Raw genomic sequence first — 15,992 nt, 5'->3', positions numbered from 1 at the left:
TTTTTACTACTTTTGAACCATGACAAGTTGCGTGGATGCACTTTGGTGTAACACAGTGATGAGGCATCCTGCTAACACTATAATAACTCCATATTTTGCAAATCTAAAAAGCTTAAGCTTAAGGTTTGTCTCTTTATAATTACTGTTAATAAATGTGTTTTTATATCTTCTTAATTCTGTTTCACACTAGGCACTTTTATAGGCTTCTTTGTAATACCATGAGAATTGTTTTTATCAGTAATTAAAAAAAGGGAATTGTTCATTTTGAAGAACCACAAACTGCCAGTGTCTGCAATAAATAGATTAGCTTTAACCTTGCCTTTGAAATAAGGCATCAAAATAGTACTTGGTTGGGCTAAATTTGGTTTTCACGAACCAGTTTGTAATTATTTAATTAATCATACGTCTAGCTGATTTGTTAGCACTGATAACACCACGTTTGACGTTGTTTGATATGTTGTTAAAAGTATTTTTCTGTAAAATAAATTTATAAACAATTATGGGTTTTTTTCAGTCCGTCGTGGACATTGGTTTAACAGCCTGTCAGTCAAATCCACTGTCTCTTCGTTTACGTTGGCGATTGGTTTAAGCACCTGTCAATCACGTTTATTGTTCCCGCCTTTTCCTGTCCATCACAGCGTTTGTTTTCATCCGCGGTGTGAGCAGGCCGTCAGGGGAGCTGGTGGGCGTTCCCTCCTCTCCCTCCTCCTCCGACTGTTGATGCTGAAGAATTTTTTTCCGCTCTCCTTACCAGCTCTCACAGATGTTTCTCCCTACGCTCGTGGAGGACATGCATCACTTTAAGCCGAGTCGAGATCGACTGTACACCACCCGGTGCTGTGGGTGCTGCCACGTCCGGACCGGGACCATCATCCTGGGAACATGGTACATGGTGCGTGAGAGAAGGTTCTCGATAACGATTTAAGCGCTAACGTCAGGCGAGCGCCGCTTGGCTCTCAGTAAGCCTGCATTGGTGGGGGAGTTACATAACCACCCCGGGTCCGGATAGGGTTAAAATGTTCTCCTTTAAATCAGGTTTTAGAGGTTTTTTTTCGTGTACCTAGCTGTCCTCTGCGCTCAACGGTCGACCGTTACATTAGCCGCTGCTCGTTCGAGGTGACGCTAAAACAGGATGCTAGGTGCTAGCGTTAGCCTGCTAGCTCATCGGTAGCCGCTTTCGAAACTTTAATGTTATTTTTTTTTCTGCGAAACAGCCGCAGGGACACTATTTCTATCCGGCGTGGGGTTCCCGTCCTGATGATGCCCTAAAGAAAGAGGGAGATGGGGAAAGTAAAAATAAATAAAAAGGCCAGATGTGTGACATTGAACTTAGTTAGCCGATGGTCGGCTAACGTCAATATGTCGGATCGCTTCGGGTTGAAGATTCCGCAGTGCAAAAAATAAAAAAATCTGTTTTTATATTCATAAATAGGTAGGTGAATTAAGTCGACCGACTAGGTAAGCTTTTTTTCAGTCGTTTCCACTGAATGTATGTTTTTGTTGTTAAAATATACCACTGATCATTAATGTAGCAACTGAATATAACCTAAAAACATGTAAAAAAAACCATTAATATATTCATTTTTTCTTCCTCCTGTGTCTTCATTTCGCATGCCCTTTTTAAAACTTGTTTTTGCATGTTTCCTACAGGCCTTTTTTTAAACTTCCTCTTATTTTTCCTTCCCCCTCTCTTCCTCTTTTAAGACATTTCTAATTGTTTTGTGCCACATGTCGTTCAGTGTTTGCTTTAAGCTCGTATTTTGCATCACTTTGTGTTCTCCACACCAACTGTTGGACCAGTTCGCTCCAACATTTGGGCCTGCTTGTGATCATTTTATAGATATTTTGTGTTTATTTACAGCCGTGGAGCTCACATGTGTTTGTTGTTTCATAATTTCCTGACATCTCGGAGTCCTTTGGTCAAACCAGTGGGTTATCTGTCAGCCTGGTCAAAGGTCACACATTGTTCCTATAGCTTGTTTGGCTCTTTAGAGCCTGCCGTATGCTGGTTTGGATGTTGTCCTAAATTATCCTGGATTTGCTGATAAGAATCAGGATCTCGAGGCTTTATTTGGTCCGCTGTCCCCACCCATCGGAACAGATTTCTGTGGTTAGGCGCTGGTATTCTGTCATAAATCTGCAGAACCATTCAGCGGACTAACGACTGAAAGCAGGATTTCTGTTCACTTCTTTGAAATCTGCTGCCCAAAAGGAAATTTTTATCCAGCAGTCACTCGCTGGTAAATCAGTCATTTGATCGTGATGCCACGTCGAGAAACGATCAAGATAAAATCCTCTGTTTTACTCAGACTCGTGGAATAAAAATGGATTAAAACCTCACACGACAGACGGTTTAGAAGGGCGTCCAAGAGAGGACGACATTCCTTCAGAGTTCTCCGAGCTTGTGCTGGAGAACACGCCGACTGTTTGTTCGGAGTTAAACTGGACCTGAAGGCTTTTTACAGAACTCGCCTGGGAAATAAAAAATAAATAAAAAAAACTACAGATGGTTTTTGTTTGGACTTCACAGCGGACACATCAGCAGAGCCTCACTGGTACTTTGTCCTTTTATTCATGTGTTTGATAGTTTTATTTAAGTCAAGTCAAATTTATTTATATAGCACTTCTCAGCAACAAAGTGCTTTACAACATGAAAACATAAAAATACAGAGTCAAAACACACACAATATCTAAAATAATCTAAATGAAATCATGAACGCACTCACAACAATATAAAGTTAAAGCTAAACATCTAAAACGAGCTAAAATGGTAATAAGACACAAAAGTAAAGCTAAAATATGAGAATGAAATCATGAAACTAAACATATCTACCAAAGATCAGCTGAGGAAAACCAAACTAGGACATAAAATAAACTAAACTAGGGTTTGAAAACCTCAGCCGAACAGATCAGACGTGATAAAAGCCAAGATAAACTAACTACGAAAACTAAAAGAAGTTTAAACAAGCAAAGGCAGGATAAAACTGAGTCATACTGAGTGAACTGGGGGAAAAACAAACTAAGATATAATTATACTAACATAAACTAAACTGATTTAAGGACCTCAGGAGAACAGACTAAAATAAACTATAATAAACCATATCTTTGCTTAAGCTCATTCAACTAAAGTTTCAGCTAATTCAACTATGCTAATTGAAATAATCAGAACTGAAGCCTTCTCTGTTGGGACGTCACAGATGATCAGAATAAACGTTAATCCTGTTAAATAATCAGAGATTAATTCCTTTTTATTTATTTATTTGTATTCAAATAGCCTTTTTGCCCTGAATTACCTCCATAAAAAAAATCAAATATCCAGGCATGTCAGGAGTTTCTTTGTTTATATTGTTAATGGTAACTTCAGGTGTTTTTAATGGTAACCAGATTGTCTCGGTGTTTTTCAGCGTGCCGTTTCTTGAACGGCTTCTTTCAGCTCTTTAAACCATTATAGAGTCGCTTTGTTGAAGGAAATTAGGCAATAAATTGCTATTTTTTATTTTCAGCTTTTTTAGTTATGTCAGTAAGTTGAAGGTACAAAATTCCTGCCTGGAAAGTTTTGCATTGACTCTTTAAAACGCGCTCCTGAAATGCCTCAAACACGTAAAAGCAGACGGTGTTCGTAGATATTTGTTTCAGTGAACGTCTTCCCTGATCGCAGGTGGTCAACCTGCTGATGGGCATCCTGCTGACTGTGGCCGTGACGCACCCAGAGAACGTCCCCACCATCGACCTGCAGTACGAGGTCATCGACCATTACTTTGCCTCTGACAGGATGTCCGGTAAGAAAACAACAACAACAAGCAGGAAGATGTTAAGTTTATTGGATGTTTGCACAGGGAAAAAAAAAGCCATCTTGCGACTTGAAATCTGATAAATGCTCACTGACAGAAATAATAAACATTTCCTCCTTTTAGATCTGAAAGTTCATTCTTTGAACAAAACCAAACCATAAAGTCATCAAACGTTTGTGCTGCTTATGTTGCTCCGAACAAATCGTCTCTCCCAGGATTTATGTTTGGCCTCCATGTCTGCTGGTTTCCCTTGTTTTGTTTTTTATTTGAATTTTTTTTTTTTCTTTTTTAGAAACAGTGACTCAGTGGAAAGAAGGAGAAATAGCCGCCGTGAGCTGACTTTCCTCAGGAGGAACAAGTCGACTCTTGGGGGCAGAAGCTTTATTCCTCTTTCCTGCTCGCTCGTTTTTCGGTTTCGTTAGTCAGCCCTCGTTTTATTTCCCCGTCCGGGAAAAGTTTGAACAGTTAAGTAATGTGTTTAAAGAAGATTTGAAAATAGTCCGTGGCATTTAGTCTTCAGTAAACAAAAAAAAGTCTAAAACGACTCCCTCAGAGGGTTTGGTGTTCAGACAAATAAAATGTTCCGCTTTAAGTAATATTTTGTTTTACGGGAAAAATAAATCTAATTGCAGCAAACCTTTCAACATCATTAGGACTTTGACGATATTTACAACAAGAAGTTCTTTTAAAAAGATGCTCCAGAATCGCGGTACAGTTTCCATCAGAGCGGTGATGAGTGTTAAAGTGCGCTGCTTGTTGGCCGCTCTTATCAGCCGCGTCAAGGCGGCGTTTTTCCTCAGATTGCGCCGCTGCAGTGGCACCTCCCAGCGCAGCAGCTCAGAAGCCAGAGGGTGATTGATAAGGGAGGAGAGGATGTGATAGGACCGTTTAATTATCCTCCGCTGACCCAGCTGAAAGGGAGCGGCTTAGTGCTCCCCAGAGCTGCTCTTTAAAACCAAGTGATTCGGCCCTGGAGGCTGCCCACTTCTCAGCGTTCGGAGACCACAGCTGCCTCTCGGAGCGCACACGGACGTTAATAAACCCGCCTTCGCCGCACATCTGGAGATCAGGATGAGCTCAGGGTAAATAAATTGTTTTTCTTTCTCTTGCGCAGAAAACGCCTGTGTGGGATTTGCCATCTCTCTGCTGATGCTGACCATCAGTGCCATGATGGTTTACGGAGCCATTACTGTAAGCGTGCACCGTATCCTAAATACCTTCTCTTTCTTTTAAAGCCATAATAGCTGTCAGAATATGCAACGTTTTTGAATTTTTATTCTTCTAACACAATTTCGACATCATTAAATGATTGTTTGGGGGTTAATTAAACTCAAACTCATCAGGGTTTTTGTAAAAATTGCATCAAACAGGAAATATTCGTCTCTTTTGTTTAATCTGTTGAGATCCGGAGATTATTTTATCGACTCCATGTCCGCTGAGACTGTCCAAAGTGAACTTGTCAATGCTGGAATGTAAACAAACGACTCGAAATTGTTGGCAACAAAACGTGACGCTGCTGTTTTCGCTCATTTATTCCAAATTTTATCACAGGATAAAGGATGGACAGTCCTGGTCCTGGAGGGCCACCATCCTGCAGGTTTTACTTGTTTCTCTGCTCCAACACACTTGATTTGAATCAACAGGTGATTAACAGGCTTCTGCAGAACATGAAGAGGTAATTAAACCACTGAATCAGGTGTGTTGGAGCAGGGAAACAAGGAAAACATGAAGTATGGTGGCCCTCGAGGACCAGGGTTGCCCACCCGTCATAGATGAGACACGCATACAAAAAAAAAACCAAATCAAAATATTTGCAAAATCACATATTTTGACAGCTATTGTGGCTTTAAAGCTTGTATTTTTCAAACAGTTTCAAATGCAAACATATCGTCCAAACGTACGTGTATATAAGTATAAAAGAAGCTCAGCTGTAAAGTTATTAAGTAGCGGCATCATAAAAGGCCTAATGATGAATTCCAAAGCCTTTCTTTTAGCTCCTGCAGGTTTAGCAGTTTGTTAAACAGTAACGTTGTTCACTTCAGCACACACTGCCGCCGTGTTCTCACTGTTTTATCACGTTTGCCTCCCAGGCCGGCCTCGTGGCATCAAGACCAACAGGTTCGCTAGCCTGCTCGCCTGCACCCGTGTTAGGCTGCTGCTAGTTGGGATGACAGCGCAGTTAAAGTATGACAGATATCTGCTTCCTCCGCCGCCCAAACGCATCCTTCCTGAGAACGCTGGCGGATGCGGCGTAGCGCGGCAGGTGTCCCTGTATTTGGTTGTAGCATTTCAGATTATTAGGGGTGACGTAGAGTTCCGTCAACGCTGTAACGTTCTGTGCTTTTTATAGAAGGGGAAAACCCCCCCCAAGAGGAACCATCTTGTTAGTTTCAAAGCTTCTCTGCGTACTTGTAATACTGACATGCATGATTCTGGTATCGCCTAAACTCGGACTGTATCGAAAATCTGTTAGAAAAATCTTTAAATCACAAAACTCAAGGTTAGAAACGCTCAGAGAGCCGAACGAAATGGACACGATGGTTCTTCAGGACTGGAGTTTTCTGTTTTCGTGCGAGTCATTCCTGTCCCTTTCCTCAGCACCGTGACGGATGGCTCATCCCGTTTTTCTGCTACCAGCTGTTCGACTTTGCTCTGAGCTGCCTGGTGGCCATCAGCTCTCTCACCTACCTGCCCAGGATCAGGGACTACCTGGACCAGCTGGTCAGTCGCAACACTTCACGCTCTTATTTTGAAGTTGTCACCTGTTTGCGTTACCGCGACGATCCTTTAAGACTTCTTACTGGGACTGTGTGCTCTGAGTACCACTAATAAATTAAATGTGTGTTTTTATTTATTGCCTAAAATGAAATTAGGAGCACTTCCTGCAAAATCCCAGTGATTTATATCAGGTTCAGTTTGATTTTCAAACCTGTAAAATGCTTTATTTTGTGTTGCTGTATTATCAGGAAGTAACCACAGCGTGTGATGGATTGTCGTTAGCTGGGAGTCGTTTCATATGCAGTGCTTTTTATTTTATTTTTATTTAGTTTCTGTAGTCGGGGCTTGATGCAGTTAAAAGAGAATTATTCAGATGTTCCTGAAAGCCTTTCCTCCTACAAAGGAACTGTTCCAATTAAATAAGATGCTTCGACTGTAATTAAACGATTGAAGAGTCTGCTTATTTTCCATCGAACAGAAAAAGGTCCCGTTGTTCCTCTGGAGTGTTCATTAAAGTTGTGTTTTTTCTCGGTTTATTGTGTGAAACCTCTGATGTGAGCTGAATATATATGAGGACTTCAGTAACTGTCCAACTCCGCTCCTTTGATTCCTCTCAGCCAGATTTCCCGTACAAGGATTACCTTCTGTCTATGAACTCCAGCTGCCTGCTGCTCTTCGTGCTGGTCTTCTTCGCCTTCCTCATCATCCTCAAGGTGAAGCCGTTGGCCGTTAAAAGTCAGCGCATACTTTTTTTTTTTCTCCTCGAGGCTCAGAGGGGAAAGTGTGAACTGTCTCTGTGTTTCAGGCTTACTTGATCAACTGTGTGTGGAACTGCTACAAGTACATCAACAACAGGAACATGCCGGAGATCGCCGTGTACCCCGCCTTCGAGACTCCTCCCCAGGTAGGCCAGACGCAGCAAACCTCCAGGAACGGGAGGGATAAAAACAAACAGATTTTCTTTATTCTACTCCTCCTTACGAAAGGCATCGTTGTTTGCTCTGCTTCTAAAGTTATTTACATGTTTACACGTCCCTCTGACTGGAGACCTAAGACATCCTGCTCCGTCTCCTCCTGCAGCTTTTTGCACATAAAGACATCATAATTAAGCTACAGTACAGGGGGTCATTTAAACTCTTTAATCACTAAATAATAACTTTTTTAGATAATAGTTCATCTCTTTAGGGTTTAAACGAGGAATTTGATATCAGACTTTTCTTTTGAGCTTTTCAGTGATTTTATTTTACGCATTTTTATCCAGATTTTGTTTTTTTTTTTTTTTTGATTTTTTTATTCCTTTTACGATGCCTTATAGTAACATGAAGATGTAGCTTCTTGTACTTATGGACAGATGTCTATTTAATTAGTATTTATGATTCTTTGAGGGGTTCCTGATTAGACAGGCATGTATTTTCTTTTCTACATATATGTTTGGGATTATATCATTTTCTTATCTATTTCTATGCATTAATAACACTTTAAGGTGATGATTAAGGTTTAATAAAAGTCTATAGTGTTTTAAAACAAGTGTTTTTATGGGTATTATTGTAGGTTTTTAGGGTTAATATTCAGATTGTTCAGAAACGTCCTGTCCTAATAGTTTTTCATTTTGTAATGCTCCATTCAGGCCAGCAGGTGGCGCCTGCGCCTTCTTTCAGTCTCACACAGGAAGTGTGTGAGGCTGAAAGCAGAGTGTGTGTTCAGAAATAACGGTTATAGTAACGTGTCTCTGTCAGACCCACCTGGGAGGAGAGCTACGACTCGACTCCGCGGTTTAAGATACGAATCTAACGCCTTCCTCCTTTCCTTCTTTTAGTACATCCTGCCCACCTACGAGATGGCCATGAAGATGCCGGAGAAGGACCCCCCTCCCCCCTACATGCCAGCCTAATCACCAGCCATGTTGCCAAAATGCACACAGCCGTCATATGCATTCCTACATGCCCTCCCAAACACCATAATGCCCTTATCCCCCTCCGACCCGCCGTGTCCGTGGAAGGTTGCACTCGTTCCCTCCGCTGCATTTCTTTAGCGCGTTTAGAAAGCATCCTGGTGACGTGAGAGGAGGAAGGTGGGAAGCTTTGGTTTGCGTGAAAATGAGTGAACGAATGAATGAATGAATGCAGCGTTTGTAAAAACAAAAAACAAAAAAAAAACAGCAACAGAATGAATCCTTTTGTTTTCACCCCGACACCCTCACCCCTTATTTTTTTAAGTCTTAGTAAAGGGATCTGTGAAAATCAGCTTAAATTTCTCATCAGTCTAGTAATATCCTGAAAACAAATCAATATATGAAGTGTTAAACGTTTTTTAAGAAAAGAAAAACAAAACAAAACTGACAATCTGCTTCTTAGAGTTCCTGTTGTTGCAGTTTTCCTGTTTGTTCAGACCTAGGCGATCGAGTCTTTAGCACTTTTTTTTTTTTCCTTTTTTGTTACTTTATTTATTTAGCGTTGCTGTAGTACGGTTCACCACCCCAGCAGACGTCATCACCGCTTTGCTTCCATGATGTTCGAGCAAAGCTGCCGAGTAGTTGTCCAGCCGGGGTGGAGGACGGGCGTCTCTGCCTCGTCCCCTCACCTCCGGAGCAAACAGCTCGTCTCGTGAACATTAGTTGTTGCATGCTTATCAACGCGTACTCCATTACTTTACTGGTTAAATGATTTTATCCCAGTGGAAATTCAATTAACTTCAATAAACGTCTCAGAAAAAAAAGAAACGTCTCTTTGATTGTTTGTGGGTGAAACACTGTTTGATTTGTAGCCGATCAGGTTTTTATTTCCTCACACTCCTCTTAAACAACAGTTATTTCTACATTTATTAAACCCTTTTTTGTGAATTTTAGGACAACAATTAAGTAATAAAACCCTCTTTTTATAAGTTAATGTAAAACTTCAAGGAAAGTTTATTTCACTACATGGAAGTTGTGGCTGATATCAAATAGTCTGAGTTTCGTTAATCACTATAATGTATATTTTTGCTATTTTACAGCATTTATTCTTAAAATATTAATGTTTTTATTCCCTTATTTTAGTCAGGAAAGGATTAATAAATGAAATGTATGCAAATAAAACCTTTAAGCACCAAGGCTGTAGAACAGCATGGAGCAGACTGAAGTCCCTCCACATGTCCTGCAGGTGTCCTGTCCCATCCCTGGATTGGACGGACAGTCTGACACGTCCTCTGAGACCCCCCCCCCCATCCTCATACGTGGAGGCAGTCAGACCCCCTTAGAGCAGATCTGATCCTCGGACTCGGATCTGACCAGAGGGGAAACTGGACTTCCCGACGCGACGATGAAGCTCTCTCTGCGGAGCCTCCTCTTCACTCTGCTGCCGCTGTGGGACGCCGCTCGGGCCACGGACCGCCTCGGAGCCGCAGACCCTCATCTGATGACGGCACAAAGTCACGCTCAGACCAGGCACAACGCCCGCCCGCCTCTCAGGACCCTAAATCCAACGAGTAAGTCTCCCAGGACCCTGCGTTGTTTCTCAAAGTTTAAGGCTACTTTTATTGTGAAAGGGACAAAACTTTGAGTTGTCCGTTTCCATTTTAATGCTGCTATTACTAAAGACTAACAGCTCTTTTCTCATCTTTTAGCTGAAGAATATTAAGCAAAACAAAAACCTGAATAAACTTAAAACTAATCTGTTTTACTTTAGGACAACCTTTTAGGTTCTTATTACCATTTTAATGTTGGTGAATAGATTTGTATTTGTTTGTAATTGTCAAAACAACAAAAAAGTATGATTATTGAAGAAATGCCAGTTAAAATATAGTAATCATAAAAGCTACTAATGCTTTTTTTTGTCCTTTTGCATCAGCTTTGATTACTGCAAACTGATTTAGGCTGAAAATATAAAAAGTTAGGAACATAATTCAGCTGTGAAACAGTTTGTTCTTTTTACAAGCGTCACCTCAGCTTGTCTGAAACAACCCACAAGACTCCCACTAATCCAGTTGTGTCCAATCCTGGTCCTGGAGGGCCACCATCCTGCATGTTTTAGTTGTTTCTCTGCTCTTCAGCAGGTCTTTAACTTCTCCAGAGGCCTGTTTATCACTCGCTCATTTAAATCAGTTGTGTCAAAGCAGAGAAACACCTGAAACATGCAGGATAGCGGTCCTCCAGGACCAGGATTGGACACCACTGCTGACTAATCCTTCCTCTGTGTTGTTGGGAAAAGAAACGTGATCCTAATGTTTCACTACCGCCTTCTACAGTGTCGACTTACACGGTTTTCGTGTTTACCTCCTATGAATCTACTAATCTCTGTCACTTCTCCTCTCTGGTGGGTCTGTAGATCACAGAAGTGATTACACGTATAGAGGAGGGTATCACTACATCTACCAGCCACCGAGGATCCCCCCACCCGTAGCGTATCGGCCTCTATCCCCGCCTGTGACTTACCGCAGACCCGCCGTCCCCGTGCCGCCCTATCACCACCGGTTCCGTGGGCCGGTGGCGCCGCGCATGCACCACACATACACAGGGTTGTCTCCGCCGCTTGTCCACCCCCGTCACGGGCTCAAGGGCCTGCTCCCTTACAAATGGAAAGGTCCGTGCCCAACGAAGACTCACCCGGCAGCGCCACCTGTTCTAGTCCCCCCACCTGCCATCTTTCCGACCCCTCCGGAGCCAACGGTGGCACCAACTCTGCCAGCAGCTACGGTGGCGGCGATGCTGACGACCGTGGCGACCACTGTTCCGCCGGCGCCTGGGACGCTACCGGTCAGTACCCAAAGCGGCTTCATCACCACCATCAGTCCTGGGGAGACAGGTAGAATATTACCAGCTAGGTTTGCTTTCCAATCCAAAAAACAAAACCAATGCTACGTAGGTCAGATGTTTTTTGTTTCACTTTATTGGTAAAAGAAAAAGACAGCAAGGTGTAGAAAACACACAAGAGTTAGTCAAGAAAACCACTCACAGATGATACGTAGCATGACTGGACAACAACTCATGCAATCGTTCAGTTCGGAATGAATCCGAACTGATCTGCTGTTTTATCAAACCAAAAGGGGAAAAAACAGTAAGCTTTAGGTTTGATATACAGGATGTGCATGGAAATAAAACTGGGATCCTAACGCCGTCTTCGTGTTCAGGTGTGTTGTCACTTTTCATGTCCTGAATCAAGCATCCCTTTTTCTCTCCGGAAAATGAGATGGTTAAGACTCCAAAATGATGCGCAGTACGGCCTCGGACGTACGGGATCATTTTGGTGAGAACAAAACCCGCAGAGATGCACAGCGGTTTTGTTTCGTCCCCACGGGAGCGTGTGTTGTGCATCTCCAAACTTTTATTGTGAAAGTACCCCCCCCAAAAAAAGACTTATTAAATGGACTTATTTGTGCCGTGGTTTGGTTGATCACCAGACACAGATTCTCAGTGCAGGAGCCGTCCCCTGGACCTGGTCTTCATCATCGACAGCTCTCGCAGCGTGCGTCCCGCGGAGTTCAAGAAGGTCCGAATATTCCTCGCCGAGATGATCGACACCCTGGACGTGGGCTCGGACGCCACCCGAGTGGCCGTGGTCAACTACGCCAGCACGGTGAAGACGGAGTTCCTGCTCAAAAACCATTTCAACAAGCCGGACTTGAAGAGGGCCATCGCCCGGATTGAGCCTTTGGCTACAGGCACCATGACCGGCCTCGCCATCAAGACGGCGATGAACGAAGCCTTCACCGAGCAGTCGGGAGCTCGGCCCCGCTCCAGGAACATCTCCAAGGTGGGCATCATCGTGACAGACGGGAGACCTCAGGACCAGGTGGAAGAGGTGTCCGCCGCCGCCCGGGCCTCGGGCATCGAGATCTACGCCGTGGGCGTGGACCGTGCGGACATGCGGTCCCTGCAGCTGATGGCCAGCCTCCCTCTGGAGGACCACGTCTTCTACGTGGAGACCTACGGTGTCATCGAGAAGCTCACCTCCAAGTTCCGAGAAACCCTGTGCGGTAGGACAAAGAAGGGCCTTGCGAGGCCTTTTAACCTTTAACCCCAGCTGTAGCTCCTGGGTGAGGGCACCTTCAGTCTACAGGTGGGCCTGCTGCAGAATCCAAATCCTTTATCGTTTTCTTGGTGAACTTTAACCTCTGAAATGATGAGGATGTTCTCCGCCCCCACGTGGACTGCAGATGTCAGCACCACAACGTACTTGTTGGCAAATTAAAGCCACGGAAAGTTTTAGGCCTTGTAGTCCTAAACTTTTAGCTACAAACTGTATAAAATTAAGTTTTCTTTTGATGCATCTGAGTATTTCAGAATCAGCTGAGATGTTTTAATAACAACCAGTAGTTTTCAGATCTCCTTTTGGTCCAGTTTTGACGAGCCTTCCTGGTCTCCCGGTGTGGTCTGCTGCTTCATGGTTGGACATGTTGTCTTCATAGATCAGAGATGGTGTTCTGAAGCTCTTAATGTTATTATAACGAGTGGGTATTTGAGCTGCTGTAGCCTTTATATCATCTCAAACAAATAAAGTGGGCAGTGGGTGTATAGTTAAACTGGAAAATACCAGAAACACAGAGCCCAACATCTGCATCCATCTCACCACAAACCACCTGCTGCAGTGCACACTACTGGAGACCTTCTATCACCTCGACAACCTTTAAGGAATAGTTTGATTTGATTTTCTTTGTTTTGAAGTGGAGTTCTGTGGACTCCACCTGCTCGCAGCAGAAAGCAGTTGGCATAATCTCAGTTTGGAGAATCAGAGAGAAGTTCTCGCAGCCAGTCAGAACATCTGCAGCTTAGCGCCACTTTGCACTGGACCATTACCCGCGTAAAACACTGCGTTGGTTATGACCGTGCTTCGTGTAAAACGCATCGTGCAAAACGGAACGCTTGGAGCACGCCGCTCAGAGCGACCGCCTGGAGCCGAAAAAATGTGGCGTTCACTTGACCCGCCACCGTTTGTAAAGGTTGAGTTGTTTTAAAGGTCAGAAATCCACTCATGAAACAAAAAAAAACAGTTTAACTACCCATCAGCTCCGTGAGAACTTCTCTCCGATTCTCAAACTGGATTTACTCTGACTGCTTTCTGCTGCAGGTGAGATACTGACTGCTTATAGCTCCATACTACCCCAGAAAATTCCTTTATATTTGACCTTCTTCCAGGTCTGGACCCCTGCTCCATGGGACATGACTGCGAGCACATTTGTGTCAACAGCAACGCCTCCTTTTACTGCAAGTGTCGGAGTGGTTATTTCCTGAACGCAGACAAGAGAACCTGTTCTCCAAAACGTAAGAACGTTCTGCACGGATCCCCTGCAGCTTTCTGCTGCCACTCTAATGCTGCTCAAAAAAAACAAAAAACAAGACGAATGAGTGTTTAAAACAAATATTTTGCTTCCCATCATGACAACCAGCTTTTATTGGACAATAACTGGGTGATATTAGATTATACTTATACGTTGAAGCCTAATTTAACCTTTATTTTGAAGAGTTTGTGCAACTTAACCTGCTGAGAAAATGTGCTCCAGTTCCTTTGAGCTCTGGTTGGCAGCAGCAGTGTGAGGTTTTATTTTTTTAATTTTTATTTGTCCTTCCCGTTACGTTGATGTGAAATCTGCTTCCAGCAGGTGAAGAGGTGAGGGTGGAGGTGCTGGAGGTGCTGGAGGACCCCTGTAAGTGTGAGGCCCAGCTGGCGTTCCAGAGGAAGACGCTGGCGGCCATCCAGCAGCTCACGGCCAAGCATATCCTTCCTGTTGTTTCAGACGGGAGACATTTTCTTTGTTAAGGTGGTGTTTTGTTTATTTGTTTGTTTGTTTTCCACCTTCTCTCCTTGACTGATGGAACTCGCTGACGTGTCTGAGAGAGTGGAGCGTCTGGAGAGCCTGTCGGACCGCGTTTAAAGCTTTACACCGTGGTAAATGTTTGTTTTTTGGTAATAAAAGCCTCCCACTCGCTGAGGGCAACTCGTCTTTATTCTTTACTTTCTGCAGAGGCCGTCGACTTCTTCTGACTGCTGCATCCTGACATCTGCCATCAAGATTGAGTCCGTCTGCCTCAAAAACCTGCCAATCAACTCAGAATCTTTTATAAAACATTAAATGCAGTGTATTTGTTTTCAAACTAATGAACACTGTGGGATATAACCAAAAATCTGTTATTTTTTTCATCTTTTTTTGTACAAATCTATGTATATAAAGGCACTAGACTTTGCTTTAGAGTATCTTTTCAGTAAATAAATATATTTAATTATCATAGTAACCTCTTAGACCCATTACAGAAGCCTGTATTATTTGTTAGAGATTATAAAATGTTAACTCCCCCATGATTTAGAATTTATGGGATGTTTAAGATGTATACATGTGACAAAACAGAAGAGAATAATAAATATCCTTCGATAAACATTTGTCTTTTCTTGTTTGGTCGAAGAGCAAGAACAGATTGAATGCGTTGTGGAACATTTAGTGCGAACACATTTTAATGTAATTTAGGCTCAGTTTGAGAACATAATTCCAGGAAATGGGTAACTGGGGTTCTCCAGGTTTGCAGAGTAAATAAAGAGTATCTGAAGGACGGTTAAAATGCTAAACAATCTACAATAAAACAATAAAAAACTGAATTTTATTAACTAATTCTGAGACAATTCTATCCTGATTCTGGTGGTTTATAGCTGTGTTTGCTGTACATGTCTTAGACTCAGGTAGGTTTTAGTTTATTTTTTTTTACCAAGGCTTCAAAACCTGATAAAATAAAATACAATCTGCCATGAAGGGCAGGTGATCATGTAACTTCCTGCATCTGCGTCTGTTAGTTTGCAGTCTGTCTAATTCAAGATGGCCGCCGCAGCCAATCAGCATTAGCCAACACAAAACTGCTTTAAGTGAGTCAGTTCTGCAGGTGGACGGCTACAGTTTGCATCTTTTCTCAACGTCAGAGCTTAGTCTGAAACTCCGGCATGAAAAGCGGCGGGCGACATGCATTCCTCCGATTTGGAGAGTTTTTTTTTCTTTGGGCTCAAAGTCGAGATAAACACTTGATGTCGGAAGTAAAGCTCTTGATTTTGGTTTGGTTTGCGTCTTGATGCAGGTCGAAGGTTTGACTTTCTTGGAAAAGGCAACATCTTTACCACAAGCTGTATCTACTTACAACAACCCCCCCTCCGGCACGTTTCCAGCACACCTGATTCAAATTCATTAATTACCTCTACAGTTTGACCTCAGCTTCTGCAGAAACGACCAAATTTAAATCAGGTGTGTTGAAACAGGAATCCAGAGATCTGGGAAGCTTCACCCAAGAATAAATATTAGTGTAAATAACCTCAGCTGAAACACTGATTCTCTGCTGGGAGGTTCTTCCCACGTTTACTAAGTTATAAACCAGAGAACTTTGGGTGAAAACCCTCCATTAAACCCTTCAGTTTAAATAGTTGAGCTTAAAAGCACAAAGCAAGAGACGTTTCCTTTACATTAAAAAAAGAAACTTTATTTTGGGTCATTTTGTCCAACACGATTGATTTTATACGGTTCCATTTTGACACAACG

The 15,992-nt window shown here is 42.8% G+C and overlaps 2 protein-coding genes across 5 annotated transcripts; both read left to right on the top strand.

Annotated features, from left to right (window-relative positions):
• Positions 1-689: 689 nt before the first annotated feature.
• laptm4a (lysosomal protein transmembrane 4 alpha) lies at positions 690-8,784 on the top strand. The gene is made up of 7 exons (XM_017412041.3): positions 690-892; positions 3,659-3,779; positions 4,906-4,982; positions 6,390-6,512; positions 7,127-7,222; positions 7,315-7,413; positions 8,326-8,784. Exons 1-7 carry the CDS (start codon positions 764-766, stop codon positions 8,398-8,400), a joined length of 720 nt encoding a protein of 239 aa, XP_017267530.1. The 5' UTR covers positions 690-763; the 3' UTR covers positions 8,401-8,784.
• A 948-nt stretch (positions 8,785-9,732) lies between these two features.
• On the top strand, positions 9,733-14,864 carry matn3a (matrilin 3a). Of its 4 annotated transcripts, none has more exons than XM_017411748.3 (7): positions 9,738-9,971; positions 10,811-11,287; positions 11,883-12,458; positions 13,618-13,743; positions 14,082-14,195; positions 14,299-14,368; positions 14,445-14,860. In XM_017411748.3, the coding sequence occupies exons 1-6, from the start codon at positions 9,806-9,808 to the stop codon at positions 14,352-14,354; spliced, it is 1,515 nt and encodes a 504-aa protein (XP_017267237.1). In that variant the 5' UTR covers positions 9,738-9,805; the 3' UTR covers positions 14,355-14,368; positions 14,445-14,860. The 4 variants fall into 4 exon arrangements, with proteins under 4 accessions (XP_017267239.1, XP_017267237.1, XP_017267236.1 ...); XM_017411747.3 differs by having other exon boundaries at positions 14,079-14,195; XM_017411750.3 differs by lacking the exon at positions 11,883-12,458 and having other exon boundaries at positions 9,733-9,971; positions 14,079-14,195; positions 14,445-14,864.
• Positions 14,865-15,992: the final 1,128 nt, after the last annotated feature.

This window comes from Kryptolebias marmoratus, linkage group LG19 (genome assembly GCF_001649575.2).
Source record: "Kryptolebias marmoratus isolate JLee-2015 linkage group LG19, ASM164957v2, whole genome shotgun sequence".
Taxonomy (NCBI): domain Eukaryota; kingdom Metazoa; phylum Chordata; class Actinopteri; order Cyprinodontiformes; family Rivulidae; genus Kryptolebias; species Kryptolebias marmoratus.
Note: the sequence above shows the minus strand (reverse complement) of the source record. Positions and strands in the feature narration are given on the sequence as shown.